Source organism: Melanaphis sacchari, unplaced genomic scaffold, assembly GCF_002803265.2.
Source record: "Melanaphis sacchari strain LSU unplaced genomic scaffold, SCAv2.0 Contig31_pilon_pilon, whole genome shotgun sequence".
Classification (NCBI taxonomy): Eukaryota; Metazoa; Arthropoda; class Insecta; order Hemiptera; family Aphididae; genus Melanaphis; species Melanaphis sacchari.
The window spans coordinates 377,708-391,898 of record NW_020271193.1 but is presented as its reverse complement, the minus strand read 5'-3'; the positions used below and the strand labels follow the sequence as shown (position 1 = coordinate 391,898).

At 25.4% G+C, this 14,191-nt stretch overlaps 4 protein-coding genes across 8 annotated transcripts; 3 read left to right on the top strand and 1 right to left on the bottom strand.

The window, feature by feature from the left end:
- Positions 1-2,008: 2,008 nt before the first annotated feature.
- LOC112596356 (U6 snRNA phosphodiesterase) lies at positions 2,009-3,582 on the top strand. Of its 4 annotated transcripts, none has more exons than XM_025341996.1 (5): positions 2,009-2,229; positions 2,427-2,590; positions 2,672-2,837; positions 2,899-3,055; positions 3,397-3,582. In XM_025341996.1, exons 1-5 carry the CDS (start codon positions 2,180-2,182, stop codon positions 3,568-3,570), a joined length of 711 nt encoding a protein of 236 aa, XP_025197781.1. In that variant the 5' UTR covers positions 2,009-2,179; the 3' UTR covers positions 3,571-3,582. The 4 variants fall into 4 exon arrangements, with proteins under 4 accessions (XP_025197781.1, XP_025197783.1, XP_025197782.1 ...); XM_025341998.1 differs by having other exon boundaries at positions 2,009-2,234; XM_025341997.1 differs by having other exon boundaries at positions 2,182-2,270.
- A 1,767-nt stretch (positions 3,583-5,349) lies between these two features.
- LOC112596443 lies at positions 5,350-5,823 on the top strand. The gene is made up of 2 exons (XM_025342132.1): positions 5,350-5,491; positions 5,573-5,823. Exons 1-2 carry the CDS (start codon positions 5,350-5,352, stop codon positions 5,821-5,823), a joined length of 393 nt encoding a protein of 130 aa, XP_025197917.1.
- Positions 5,824-7,782: 1,959 nt separating this feature from the next.
- On the bottom strand, positions 7,783-9,301 carry LOC112596404 (nuclear envelope phosphatase-regulatory subunit 1 homolog). Of its 2 annotated transcripts, XM_025342065.1 has the most exons (4): positions 8,914-9,284; positions 8,206-8,277; positions 8,008-8,142; positions 7,783-7,938 (listed from the first exon to the last, which is right to left on the bottom strand). In XM_025342065.1, the coding sequence occupies exons 1-4, from the start codon at positions 8,939-8,941 to the stop codon at positions 7,790-7,792; spliced, it is 384 nt and encodes a 127-aa protein (XP_025197850.1). In that variant the 5' UTR covers positions 8,942-9,284; the 3' UTR covers positions 7,783-7,789. The 2 variants fall into 2 exon arrangements, with proteins under 2 accessions (XP_025197850.1, XP_025197851.1); XM_025342066.1 differs by lacking the exon at positions 8,206-8,277 and having other exon boundaries at positions 8,914-9,301.
- A 131-nt stretch (positions 9,302-9,432) lies between these two features.
- On the top strand, positions 9,433-13,463 carry LOC112596403 (ruvB-like 2). The gene is made up of 11 exons (XM_025342064.1): positions 9,433-9,630; positions 9,715-9,828; positions 9,891-10,011; positions 10,428-10,578; positions 10,639-10,801; positions 10,862-10,971; positions 11,027-11,145; positions 11,622-11,734; positions 11,801-12,021; positions 12,096-12,349; positions 13,246-13,463. The coding sequence occupies exons 1-11, from the start codon at positions 9,625-9,627 to the stop codon at positions 13,314-13,316; spliced, it is 1,443 nt and encodes a 480-aa protein (XP_025197849.1). The 5' UTR covers positions 9,433-9,624; the 3' UTR covers positions 13,317-13,463.
- The last annotated feature ends 728 nt before the right edge of the window (positions 13,464-14,191 follow it).

Genomic DNA, 14,191 nt, shown 5'->3' with positions numbered 1-14,191 from the left:
ACTGTATTATAATAATTTATCGTAGTATTCGTAGTCACTATTGCATATTATTCTTTTTAACCCGTCTTAGAAAATTATTTGATTTATTATTAAGCCGATTACGGGTTAAGGCAAAAATTATTATACTTATTTTTATTTTATTTTATAAATATGCGTCAAACGGCTTTTTACATAGAAGTAAACAAAAATAATAATATATACATAATTAGTTATAACAGCAAGGTTAGGTTAGGGTTAGGTAATTAGAGTGACAGAAAACTTATATTTAAAGCTTATATTTTATTTATATTATTGAATTTCAAATTCATTGTTAAAGAGCTAATTATTATGATAAAAAAATACAGCTAATATTTGGTAATAATTAAAGAAAAATATTAAATTTATTCATCAATGTAAGGGCATTATGAATCTCTATTAGGATCAACTTCATTACGCAAATAGTGGTCATTAATTTCGTTTTTATAAGTTTTTAAAAAGTGATTTTGAACGTTGATGTTATATCTTTAAAACGTAGTGACTAGTGTTTTAAAAAATTAAATAGTCTATTGACTATAAATAGCAATTGAAAGTTTTAATGAACATTATATCATGAACCATTATCAGAAAATATTATAACTTTAAACCAAAACTTAGTAATCATTTAAAACAAAAAGTAATTGATGACATAAACATAATCATCAAAAATATCCAATACGCAATTTACATTAAAAAAATTAGGACGCAACTTACAATATTATTCTTAAAAACAATTATCTAGTCTTGATATAATCGTATGATTGCCTAACCCATAAAGTTTTTCATCGTATTGGCCGTATGTGCTTCAACACCTCGTAGGTATATTTTATATATTGATATTTGATAACGATAAGTACAAACATAGCATCAAAAATAACAATTGACAAATATGTATTAATATGTTATACAAAAAAATCTCTACCTAAGGACTGCACAATGGTTTCAAACAACAGCAGACGCCAGTCTAATCGATATTAAAAAATCAAAATAGAAACATTAATTTCACTTGCTATAGAATAATAACATATCGGCAGAGGACCAATACAGGTACCTACGCCGAACGTTAATAAATTATTATTATTTTATTGTGCTCATCATCAGCATACCTGCATTTTATTATCTTAAACATATTCCAATTTCCAAGAATTGAATGTTTGCAGTTTATTTTTAATAGGAACCGCCAAAGCGCCTTATGATTGATTTCCGCACGCGGATGCACAATAATATGTCAAATATACGCCATACTGTTCAAATGAAAAAAATACCAAAAATATAGAAAAAATTGAGGGACTAGGATTTGGTAGATCTATTTTGAAAATTGATATTAATTAGGCATTGTGTTAGTCAGAGAATGACCGGAAGGATTTAATTTATTCAAATTTTTCGATAACATATCGATAACTAAAAGAATAAGAATTTTGGTATTTTATATATTTAAGTATACACGTGATTAATTTTTGTAATAATGATAAATTTCCATGGTCATACTTAAGTAGAGTTGTTTAAGATACTCAATTACCTAGTTTTCAAAATTGAAATTCGTCTAAAAGTTTAAAAAAAATAAAACCCAAGTTCCAGTTTTGTCTAGCTTTTGCCATTTGGCCTGTTTTACGTAATTATTTGTACCTTTTCCAGCCCCCTTTATGAGAAAAAAAAAAGTTGAATGCAAAGCACAGATTTATATTAAATGTTCTGTAAAGAGTTCTGTAAATAACGCCACAGCTGTTTTTCGTAAATTCAGTAATTTCAATAACTTAAAGACTCTGTTCAGAAGTGAAGCAACCTTTTACCTTTATTAATTATATAAATCTACTATAATATTTTATAGTTTACAGGACAGCTGGTAGTAGCCTTGCATGTATTCTTTTCTTGAAACCGTGTATAAAACCTTAGTTGTTATCATCACAGAATATTTTCGTGATACCATGATAACAATTATTCAGTTTGAAAATGTCTTGATTTTTTTTCAAAATTTCATAATTATACTAAATAATAAATATTTTAATATTTGATTATTTTTAAATTTTTAATGTTTACTGTTAATTATTTTTGTTCAAATTAATTAACGTCGTGAAAGTTGACAAGTATGATTTAGTATAGATTATGCATTTATTATAATATCTCTACATTATTGAAGTGAATATAATTTTTTATTCGTGGCTATATGATGGACTTAATACAGCATTACAGTGGAGACAGCGACGACGAGCATGAGTAACGTATTACACTATTGTCACAGATAAATGAAACATATTGTAAATTGTATTTATTTTATATTTTATTTAATCTGTAATATAATTAAACTCATTGTATTATTATATTGTGTATGTTACTGACGTAACAGATCATAAATTTTGTCAACAACTATAATTCCTAAGTATTGAGAATTTTTATTGTTATTTTAACTATAGTAAATCCGAACAAAAAATGTTACCAGTCCCTGAAGCTATTACTAAAATGTTTGACGGCAAACTGTATCATCCAAAGCCAAATGACAAACCTGATTCCCACCAAGGACGTACTCGATTATTTGAACATGAGCGTGGTAATTGGGCCACTTATGTTTATATACCTTGTAAGTCAGCAGTTTTATTTCTTGTCTCTATTTTCAAATAGTTCTTTACTAATAATAATAAATAATATGTTTTGTGTTAAGGTCCAGATATGGATTTAATAGAAATCATTCAAGAAAAATTGGTTGAATTTGGCCTGGAAATTATTGAACATCCCCATATCAGTCTTACAAAAACAGTTGTACTACAGTATCACTGGATACAACATTTTATCAATGATATAAAATCTAAATTATCAACAATTCTAAGGTTTTTATTTCTTTATTTTCCAATGTAAAATATTGAATTATGTTTGAAATTATTTTTCTAGATTTTCGGTAACTTTTGGAAACTTAGAGGTTTTCTGTAATGAAAATTGTAGTAGAACATTTATTGGTTTTCTTGCAAAACCTAAGGAAGTTTTATCTCAATGTGTTGATCAACTAGACAAAGTCTTGTCCGATTATAACTTAGAAAAATACTATGAAGTGAGTGTTTAAAAATAAATAGTACCTAACTTTTATTACAATACATTTGCCAAAACAAGACATATCCATTGATAATGCAGTGATTTTTGTTTTATTATAATCCATAAGTCCATTTTTTTAAATCAATATACTTGTTTTTATTTTCATTTATTAATTCATTCAGTTAATGACAAATTTTCTTTTTCTCACTAGGTACTTAATCGTTAATCATATTTTTAATTTTTATATATTTTGAAATTTTATGGTATTTTTAACTATCCATATACACTTAATAACAATAATATTCGTTTTCAACTAAACAATATTTGTAATGACTATAAAACTGTTAATTTTTGTTCTAGGATCCAAAATTCCATCTGAGTGTTGCTTGGTGTTTGGGCGATCAATCTAGTCAGCTAAGATCTAAATTAAAATCATTAGAATTAGAAATAGAAGTTGATACTTGTCGTAGCTTTAAAGTTGAAAAACTAATGTGTAAAACTGGTAATAAAACATATAATTTTGATCTGGTTTAATAATATTTTAAATGAGCTTAAAAAGAATATTCTACCTATTTTATATATTATTTATTGTTTAATCTATAAGATTACATGCTCATTTTTTTATTTACACTAATTTCTTTAACAATAATTAATAATTAATTATCAGTTTATTTGAATCATATCATCTTTTTAGAATTTGTAATGCATAAAAAAATAGTCTTAAAAAAGGAATTTTTAGTGATTATTGATAAGATATATTCATATATTTAATTATTGCTATAGTTTAACAGTAAAGATTTTAAATATTCTAATAATGTATATTACTCAAGTGAAATGTATGATTTATGATGAATTAATGTATAATGAGGAAAACTAAACACAATAGCATTAGACAATTAACTTAGAAGGTTAGGACCTTAGCCACTTGCAGAACATAAATAGGATTTTTCAAAATATGCCAGATTTGATGAAATCACTGTTGGTAGAACTTGATTAAAATATAAACTTGTGGGGGGCATCAAATCTATCTATGACTTATCTTCAGCAGTATCTGCACATAAAAGATAGGGAACATATAATGATGTGTTAGAATGACACGATGGATATAATAAAGAAATTACAATCAAAGGGTATACTAAGATTTAAATATAATATCTTATATTGATAATAATAATAGTTACTATAACTTTAAATTAATAGATTTTAGAAAAAAAAGAATATATATTTGGGGCATGTCGGAACAGTAAACAAAAATAGCAGAATATTAAACCTACTGGAAACATATGGGTTGATTAGTGACAAAAATCAGCTCATCTCACATCATCATGATCCAGTAGCCAATTTTATTTTAATAATATACATTTTTAATTACATTGTTTCCATTTTAAGACCAACTTAATTGTATAAATTATGTCAAAAGTATTGGAGAAAATAGACAATTTAAAGTTAAAATATATGGGACCATAAATATATGCAATTAGTTTCCTGAGTTAAATTTATTATATTGAAAAAAAAATAAGGAATGTTTATAGGTATATAAATATAATAAGTGTTATAAACTTTATTAATTAGATTAATTATATCATTTATAGAGTAAAAATTGTGTTATAAGATGATGGAGTTAATTTTATCAATTTATATTTTATGCACTAACACAAACTAACAATATTATTTATAATATTTTCACAAATAAGATAATTGTAAATGACATGACTGAATGACTGATAGAAAAAATATTTTCAAAGATTTCTGTTTTGTTGACATAGACCTTTTTTTTTGCAAAAAAGTTTAATAAACTTCCAAATTGCTACCAACTTTTAAGAATGATATAAAATGAAAATACATTTTTTTACCATAACAATAATTCCTTGAAATTATTGCAAACCCTAATGTATTAAATATATAAACACAAAGACAGTTGTTATGTATCAGTTTTTTACATAGAATGACAGGATTTTATGAATGTAATAGTTTTGTTATGTTCATCGCCATTAAAAATTATGTGTATTGTTGAAAATTAAACCTAAATTATGGAGTAATATTTCTCTATCGTCTAAGTTAGTGGTTGGCAACCGGGCGGGCCTGTGGATCAATTTTATATGGCCCGCTTGATGAAATTTAATTTCATATTATATAACTACATATTTAACAACATTTCAAACATATTCAATAAAAGTAACACTTAACTGCACATTTTATTTAATCAATCATGATAAAATATAACATGTGTTTGGTATAGTATAAGCTATTTTTCATTAATATATTAAAGTATATCGAATAAAACTACGAAGTAAAAATCAATTTATTCTTGATATGTGGTCTCATATTAAATCATTTGAAACCAAGTTAAAACTTTTACGGTCTCATACTGAAATAAATGAACTATCACATTTTTCAGCATATATAAGTTTGAATCGTCAAAAATTTTCATTTTTGACAGTTAAGTTTATTGAAGGTATTTCGACACCTCAATATGAATTTAATAAACACTTTCAAAATTTTAAACAATGTTCACAATATTTAACATTACTCTCAGATACATTTAATATGGATATTAATGAAGTTCCTGTTGATCTTCAAATAGAAATTATAGAATTACAACCACAAGATACTCTTAAAAATGCATTCAAACTTTCACCTTCACTGTGTTTTGCTGAACTCTCTTCAGAATTTGCAAAACTAAAAAAAATAGCTGCAAAATACTTAGACATGTTTGGATCAAAGTACATACGTGAACAGGCCTTTTCTCACATAAAAAAATTAAAAATCCACTCAGGTTATGATTAACTGATGACCACTTCCATCATTTAATAAAGTTGGCACAAGTAATTTTAATGTAGAAATTGAAAAAGTTGCGAGCAAAATCCAACAGCAAAAATCGCATTAAATATATTTTCATATAGTTACAATTTCCATACTATTATAAAACATCATTTTATTTTATTCAATATTAACATTTTATTCTTAAAAATTACAAATTAAATAAATATAGCATTATTTATTTTCTTTATAATAAATAATAATATAAATATGAAATTTTTATTTTTGTGTGGCCCACCAATCTTTTTACATTTGTGAATATAAATTAAATTTAGGCTATTCTTTGATGCTAAATATTTCTTTTTATTACCTTCATTACTTTATCAATGTATTAATTTATTAATTTAATAGTTACTACCTACAATGGAGAAAAAACAAAGAACAGAGAGAAAATTGTTCATTTAAAAAAACTAAAATTAATTTGCAGGCTATAATATGGCTAATATGGCTAGTAATCCAAAATAAAAAAATATGAGTTTGTTACAAGTGCCTTACTATTTTTTTTAAATTATCTTTTTTTATCTTCATGTTACATAATTATTAAATAGTTATTAGAAAACTTTTATCATAAATAATTCTTAAAAGCATTAGTAAAAAGAAAAATGTTTATCTTATAGTAATTTTATAATGCAATTATATTTCAAGGAAGTCAAATTTAAATAACACAATAAAAAAATACAAATCTTTTACTTAAATAATGAATTTGAAAACTAAAAAATTAGGAGGTAAAATTTTTTGTATGCTAAGTATTAGTAATTTTAAATATTAGAGGTAAATTTTTGTTCAAAAAAGTGGGCTGTTGGATCCCAGTCCACCTCTAAGTATAGTTTTATTATTTAAAATAGGTATACCACTTGTGATACTACCTTGTGTTTTCTATCTTACAAACATATATATAGCAAATTTGCTTTCAGTAAAATCAATTTTGTATTGTTAGTTTTAATATAAAAGTAAATTAATCTATAATAAAATTTATGGGTTAGAATATTACCTGTAGTTAAGTGTTGGCTTTTTTTGATATCTTAATTTTTAAACAAAATAAACATTATAAATATTACAGACTCATTTTTAGCTTAAAAATTTAAATGTCAAAACTTAAAATATATTAGGTATTTGGAATTATAATGAAAAATAAAAATTAGTAAAACAGGTTAGCAATTTAAATTAATAGTAAATAACATGGAATAAATTATGATTAAATACAAATAACCAGTTGTATTTAAAATTATTACTTGAAATGTATATTCAATTAATATTTTAATCGCAAAAGCTTAATATTTTAGTTAATATAAATAATGATCAAGATAGGTTTATAATTTTCAACATTAACTATTGCATATAATGCCCCAACTTAAGATTTGAACACTTAAACATCTATTTACAAACAGAGAAAATTAAATACATTGTAAATTGCATTATTTAGTTATTTAAACAATACAATCCAAATTAAGCTTTTAAATAAATTGGATATTATCTAATATCAAATTAAGAGCTAAAAAACCATGGCAGTGAACGCTTTAGAATTAATTATACAAATGATAAAGAGAACAATATACTCTAAATATATTTTCCAACAATACTCATAAAATAAATAGAAAAGTAGTTAAAGTATTGAAAGTATGTTATTCACAAAGAAACATACTACATACATGTTGGTAAGTTATACATATATTTTTAATTCTTTTTTTTATTTCAGATAAGTAAAACAAATTTATTTTATTCATATTATAAAGAATATTTATAATATAATAATAATAATTCATTAATAATCATTAATTATATTATATACATAAATATATTAGATACATTAAAATTCAAAATTATAGACCTTACTTATTACAATAGAGTGACATTTATGAACAATTGTTATGTAGCTCTTAGTGACCAAATAAAAACAAAATAAAAATAACGTTTTGCTATTATAAATTTAACATCATGTATTCTGTTGAGGCCTAGGTCTAAGTATTAGTTTTCCAGAATCATCACAAGACATATTAAAATCGGCTAGCACTTGCCTCGCACGTGACGTTATTATTGATGTTGCTATCACTTTTTTATGAACACCAGTTATGAGTAATATCACTAGTTAAAAAAAAATTAAAACAATTAAACACTAATGCTATTTGTTAAATATCTTTAAAGTATTCTTACTTAGCATCATAGATGAAATGGTGAACAATAAATGATTGTACAGGGATTGGACGAATGATACTTTAGCAGTTTGTGGATCTGTCAACCAATAATAGGCACCTATTGAAGCACTTAATGTTGAAATAGCTAAAATTGCTGAAAAAATAAATAATAAACTTATACATTATCATTGCACTTTAACAAATAAAATGCTCTTACTTCGCCATCGATTAGTTATTGGTTTGATGGAAGCAATCACCTCAGTTAGTCGCCGCTCAAAAGCTTTTAGATCTATAAAATTTAATTTGTTTAATAAATTTATCATATTTATAAAACAAATATTTAAGTTTTATAATGTTATTTTTTATGTAAAATCATTTTAATTTTGAATATCTATTTATTCAAATGGTTATGTGTTATATTCTAGTTATTTACTTTAATAAAATAATATTTATATACATTGTTACATGATCATATTAATAATTAAAAATATTATGGCAAAGCTCTTGTAAGTATAAAATAATAGTAAAGTATAAAACTGAGATATAATTAAATAGGAATTCTTGTTTAATTTGACTTTATTTTTTATAAATAGCTCTACCTAGTCAACATCAAAATTTGTATGCATATCATAAAAATAATATTGCTTTAGAAAACAATGTTTCTATGTTAAATAAGCTCTTAGTGTGAACCGAGTCATTATTGTTTAAAACAAAACAAAAAAGAACAAATGTAGTTACCTATAACAGGAATAAAAAATTAAATCTACCATACATACGAAACACTTTATAAATAAACAATGTTTTGTTGGGATTGTGCATCAAAGGGAAAAAGGTAATTTTGAGCAAAATATTGAAAGTATGAGAACCCTCTAGGATCGGCAGATTTTATTTAAAATAGGCATGATTATAAAATGACATAATTTACCATCGCAAGCAGTCTGTTCGTACGACATTTTATCGCGTGTTCAGTATCTCAGTCGGTATTGCCGGCACAATAGATCTTACATTGTTCTACTCATAGCGATCCGGAAAATATTTTTCGTTCTCATCGAGCCGCGCCAAAAACTATAAATATAATTACAGCAGTCATCGGTGTATTCCTAACCGATTGCGTGATAAGTTATTCGAGATTAAAAAAAAATATAGAAATTAATTATTTATTAATATTCAATTAATATTTAACTATGTCGGTCGACGTCTAAACGACGACGATCGTAAATTCACTAAATTCGTAAAGCACTGTCAGTTGTATTTCTATTTTCTTTTTATCAATAAACGCGAAGTAGCGAATCGAAGACTGTAAACATGACGTCTTCTGATACAGTGATACCGAAACCGATGCTCCGCTCAATTATTGTGGTCAACACACAAAATCTGAAAATCGTTCTTTACTTCTATCTAATGATAAAAATTCTCCCGCCGGATATTATTTGTAGGTTATGTTCTTATGTGACTAAATAAAAAACTAATATTGTGTTTTTTCTGCCAATATTTAATCAGTTTTCTGATTGATCAATGTTTGTGGTTTGTATAGTTACGACTTTCGAGTAATTAACGCTTTTTACATCTCGTGTATCGTGCGGTCTAAAAATAAAATTAATAATAATCTCAAATTTGTTTACTTTTGTAAACTACCATGTCCGTAAGTATTGTTTCTGTTTTTGATGTTTTGCAGTACCTATCAATAATAAATTACCATCTTTCCCACTAATAATACTGATTTTAGGCAGCGGCAGTAGCCAAGGTGCAAGAAGTCCGGGAGATTTCTCGAGTAGAACGTATTGGTGCCCACTCTCACATACGTGGACTTGGGTTAGATGACAACAGGGAACCTAGAAATGTTAGTATTTCAAAATTAGTATCTCCTGCTAATTGATGGCTGATAGTTTTGGTTGATTTTAGGTTTCACAGGGATTAGTTGGCCAGTTAAAAGCTCGCAAAGCCATGGGCGTTGTGTTAGACATGATAAAAGAAGAGAAAATTGCTGGAAGGTCTGTTCTACTCGCTGGTGAACCTGGCACAGGTAATTTTATACTCATTGGATATTGACTGCGTACTTGCACATAGCATATATCTACCTTCTAATTTAAAATGATTATTTAAGTCAATTATAATTGAAAATAGTTTATTTAATTAACGCTACCTAGTTTCATAAAGTGCACTAAAGTATGAAATGTGGAAATGTAATGATGTTACGACTTTGATACATCTAAACATGCCATGCTAAGGACTTTCTTATATGTCTACTCTAGTCTTCTATTCTTATTTCTGAATTCCATAAATCAACCATAGTCTCTCTGTTACATCTTTGAAAACTGTGGCAAGATTTCAAATGTCTACTTATATAATTCATCTTACTAACTCCAAGAATTGCTAGCTCATTATAGACTTATTCAACTAATGCTAACTGAATTTTTGTTTTTTTTTTTTTTTTTATAGGGAAAACTGCCATTGCTATGGCATTAGCACAGGCTTTGGGTTCTGATACACCATTTACATGCATGTCTGGTTCGGAGATATATAGTTTAGAAATGAGCAAAACTGAAGCATTGACTCAAGCCATTCGTAAATCAATCGGTGTTCGCATCAAGTGTGTTACGATTATTATTATATATTTAATGATATCATTTTTAACAATAATATTTTACAGAGAGGAGAGTGAGATTATTGAAGGCGAAGTAGTAGAGTTCCAAATAGAACGCCCAGTTACAGGAACAGGATCTAAAGTAGGAAAATTAACTATGAGAACTACAGACATGGAAACTGTTTATGATCTTGGAAACAAAATGATTGAAGCTTTGCTAAAAGAAAAAGTAATTAAAACATGCTTATTTGATGCCTTATTTAAGTTTTTACTAAATTTGTATGTAAAGGTTTTGGCTGGAGATGTCGTAACCATTGATGTTGCTAGTGGCAAGGTTAACAAAATTGGACGGTCATTTACCAGATCAAGAGATTATGATGCATCTGGCCCACAAACTAGGTAGGTTGATTTCTAAATTTATAACATTACACTTGAGTAATTATATTATGTTTAGATTTGTGCAATGTCCAGAAGGTGAACTTCAAAAACGCAAAGAAGTTGTTCATACAGTAACATTACATGAAATTGATGTAATTAATTCCAGGACCCACGGTTTCCTTGCTCTATTTTCAGGTAAAATATCAATTATGCCGTGATGTATATTAAATTGAAAAATAAAATCATTTATATTGATTTTTAGTTTCATACATATTTTCTTATTTTTTTGCTTTACTATTTACTATTAGTTTTTCAGTGATATGTACTACATAATTATATCTATACACAATTACAAATAATAACTATTCAATTTCTCATAGTTTTTGTTGTTCTTCTGATTTTTATGCTATAAAATAGATAAATAAATATAAAACTATAATATAAACTTAAATTAAAAATAACATTGTTTTCTTTACCAATCATTTTATAAGTAATTAGTTATAAATACCTCCAGCTATAAATTTGTGTATTAAATTTCTATTGATATACTATTGATATTGAATTTCAAAAACATTTTTTTAGAAATAATATAAAAGATTGTTGCTTTTTTATATATAAAAAAAAAGAATGTTTTTAAATTAAAATTATAAAAATTATTTTTTTATTTTTAGGCGATACGGGTGAAATCAAGTCAGAAGTTAGAGATCAAATTAATTGTAAAGTTAGCGAATGGCGTGAAGAAGGAAAAGCTGAATTATTAGCTGGCGTACTATTCATTGATGAAGTAATTATAATTATTACTTATTACTAGTGTATTAGTATTTTGTGTTAAATATCAAACCATTTTTAGGTACATATGTTGGATATAGAATGTTTTTCATTCTTAAACAGAGCTTTAGAAAATGAAATTGCTCCAATTGTAATAACAGCCACTAACCGTGGAGTGACAAACATCCGAGGTACAAACTATAAATCACCGCATGGTGTACCACTTGATTTGCTTGACCGTATGGTCATTATTATGACACAACCCTATTCAGAAAATGAATTAGAACAAATTTTAAAAATAAGGTATTTATTTCATCATTTATAGTTTTAATATTATTATTCTTGTTTTAATAGCAATATAATTTAAAATTTGTAAGGGCTGAAGAAGAAGACTGTGAAATATCAAAAGATGCCTTATCTATTTTAGCAAAGATCAGTAAATCAACTTCGTTACGATATGGCATTCAATTAATAACTACTGCTCATTTGGTATGCCGAAAACGTAAAGCCACTGAAGTGACAGTAGATGATGTAAAAAAGGTTTATAGACTGTTTTTGGATGAAGAACGTTCAACTCAACTTATGAAAGAATATCAAAAAGAATACATGTTTGATCATTATGCAATGATAGGTTAGTTTTTATTGTTTAAGTTTAATGAAAGGGTTGTAAATCTTTTATATTAAAGCCCAAAATATGTTTAAAAATTTTATCAAGCGCCATCAAGGAATATATTTTTCCTATGCAAATAGTTATTAATACTTTTTTTTTTTTTATAGTAATATAAAAATGAGTCAATTGCTTAGATATTCAAATTTTTAACAGTACTAAAACGAAATAATTAAATATAAAATTTATGGTTTAACTTAAATAAATACTACTGATTATAAATTGTACACTACTCAACATTGTGTATAAAAAATACTAGAATTTGTAAAACTTTAATTAACACTTGACAACAATCCAATCCCCAAAGATTCTTGATCACTTTTTTGATCATTAACTTGCATAAGCAACACGTATACATTATCTTAATACTTCAATCAAACACTCACTAAATATTTTAAAAATATCACACTCATCTTGGGGAGGTGATTCCAAAACAATAAATAGTATTAACAATAGGGAGTTAAAATTATCGACAGGTGCTTTCCATATTAGCCAAATTTTAAGTATGTATATTTTAGTCACTTTGATTTAGCTTATAATCTATCTCTCCGTACTCTTATTTTTTAATGTAGCTATACTTATGATTACATTCAAAATTATTGTAAATACCCTAACTGCAACTAATGAAGTACCAAAATTCAATCACATCAACAAAGATAAAAGGCATATATTGTTATTATTTTAATTATGCTTATTTTTATAAAAATAATACATTTATTAAACCGTCAAATAAAGATGCTACGACCAATGTTAAACATCTATTAGCTGAATGTATTACTTACAAATGATATGTTAATAATTTATAATCAATATTTGTATATACATATAAATTATATTAATTTTTTAATGTTGTTTGACAGATGCTGATAACGAAGAAGACAAACTTGATGATTCAATGGAAGTACAAAATGACAGCACATCGTCTACATAATTTAAATGTTGATTTATCTTAGCCTTGCAAAGTCACTATATTGTAATTAAAAAAATAATAATAATTTACACACACAATTCCACATTTTATGTTTCCTCAAATATTGTGTACTTTTGAAAATATAATGTTTTTTTTATTATTTTATTATTTTATCATTCTTTTCTATTTATTTAAGTTTTTTCATTAACAAATTGCATATAAAAAAGTTTTTTAAGTTATGTGAAAGAAATGAATTATTCATTTACTGGAAATTTAATACACGTAGTTAATTAATTTGCATTAATTTAAAAACAAATTAAATTTATTAAAAAGTAAATGGTTGACTGTAAATATGGACAATTTTATTTGAATGGTTTTGATAAAATGTATGAACTTGATTGATCATATTTTTCTAGTAATTAAGAAATGATGTGCAATAGAGTATTAAAAAGTTCTACAAATATAATAATAATAATAATAATAATATAATAATTACAATTATTCTTTTAAATTATAGCAAGGATTTAATTTGTTCAAATAATTAAAATTTTAAATAACTAACCTCAAATTACTTACAACCACTATACTTAATGATACTAACTTATACTTTGCAACGTCTTTAATATTTTTACTAAACAGGTTCTTAGGATTTTTAAATTTAAAAAGTTACATCCTTCTTAAACTGTTATCACTCAGATTAATCAATAAATAAAAATATAATTGTCTGGTTTCTTCAGAATTATCTGGAAAACAAAACATGATCACTAAGGCTGAGATTAATGTGCGATAAAAAATTGTAAAGTATGCATTTATTTATTAATATGTACACCAAGAAAAATGAAAACAATGAAAAGTGAAAAAAAAATACGTTTTAAAATTAAAAAAATATATTTAAC

Excerpts from the sequence above, each read along its gene's own strand:
- LOC112596356 (XM_025341996.1), top strand. The coding sequence starts at position 2,180 with ATGATGGACTTAATACAGCATTACAGTGGAGACAGCGACGACGAGCAT. Across the intron at positions 2,230-2,426 it reads GACAGCGACGACGAGCATGA|TAAATCCGAACAAAAAATGT; the intron begins GTAACGTATTAC and ends TTTTAACTATAG. Across the intron at positions 2,838-2,898 it reads AAATTATCAACAATTCTAAG|ATTTTCGGTAACTTTTGGAA; the intron begins GTTTTTATTTCT and ends TTATTTTTCTAG.
- LOC112596443 (XM_025342132.1), top strand. The coding sequence starts at position 5,350 with ATGTGGTCTCATATTAAATCATTTGAAACCAAGTTAAAACTTTTACGG. Across the intron at positions 5,492-5,572 it reads GACAGTTAAGTTTATTGAAG|ATACATTTAATATGGATATT; the intron begins GTATTTCGACAC and ends CATTACTCTCAG.
- LOC112596404 (XM_025342065.1), bottom strand. The coding sequence starts at position 8,941 with ATGTCGTACGAACAGACTGCTTGCGATG. Across the intron at positions 8,143-8,205 it reads AATAACTAATCGATGGCGAA|CAATTTTAGCTATTTCAACA; the intron begins GTAAGAGCATTT and ends TTATTTTTTCAG. Across the intron at positions 7,939-8,007 it reads CATTTCATCTATGATGCTAA|TGATATTACTCATAACTGGT; the intron begins GTAAGAATACTT and ends TTTTTTAACTAG.
- LOC112596403 (XM_025342064.1), top strand. Across the intron at positions 10,972-11,026 it reads GCATCTGGCCCACAAACTAG|ATTTGTGCAATGTCCAGAAG; the intron begins GTAGGTTGATTT and ends TATTATGTTTAG. Across the intron at positions 11,146-11,621 it reads TTTCCTTGCTCTATTTTCAG|GCGATACGGGTGAAATCAAG; the intron begins GTAAAATATCAA and ends TTTTATTTTTAG.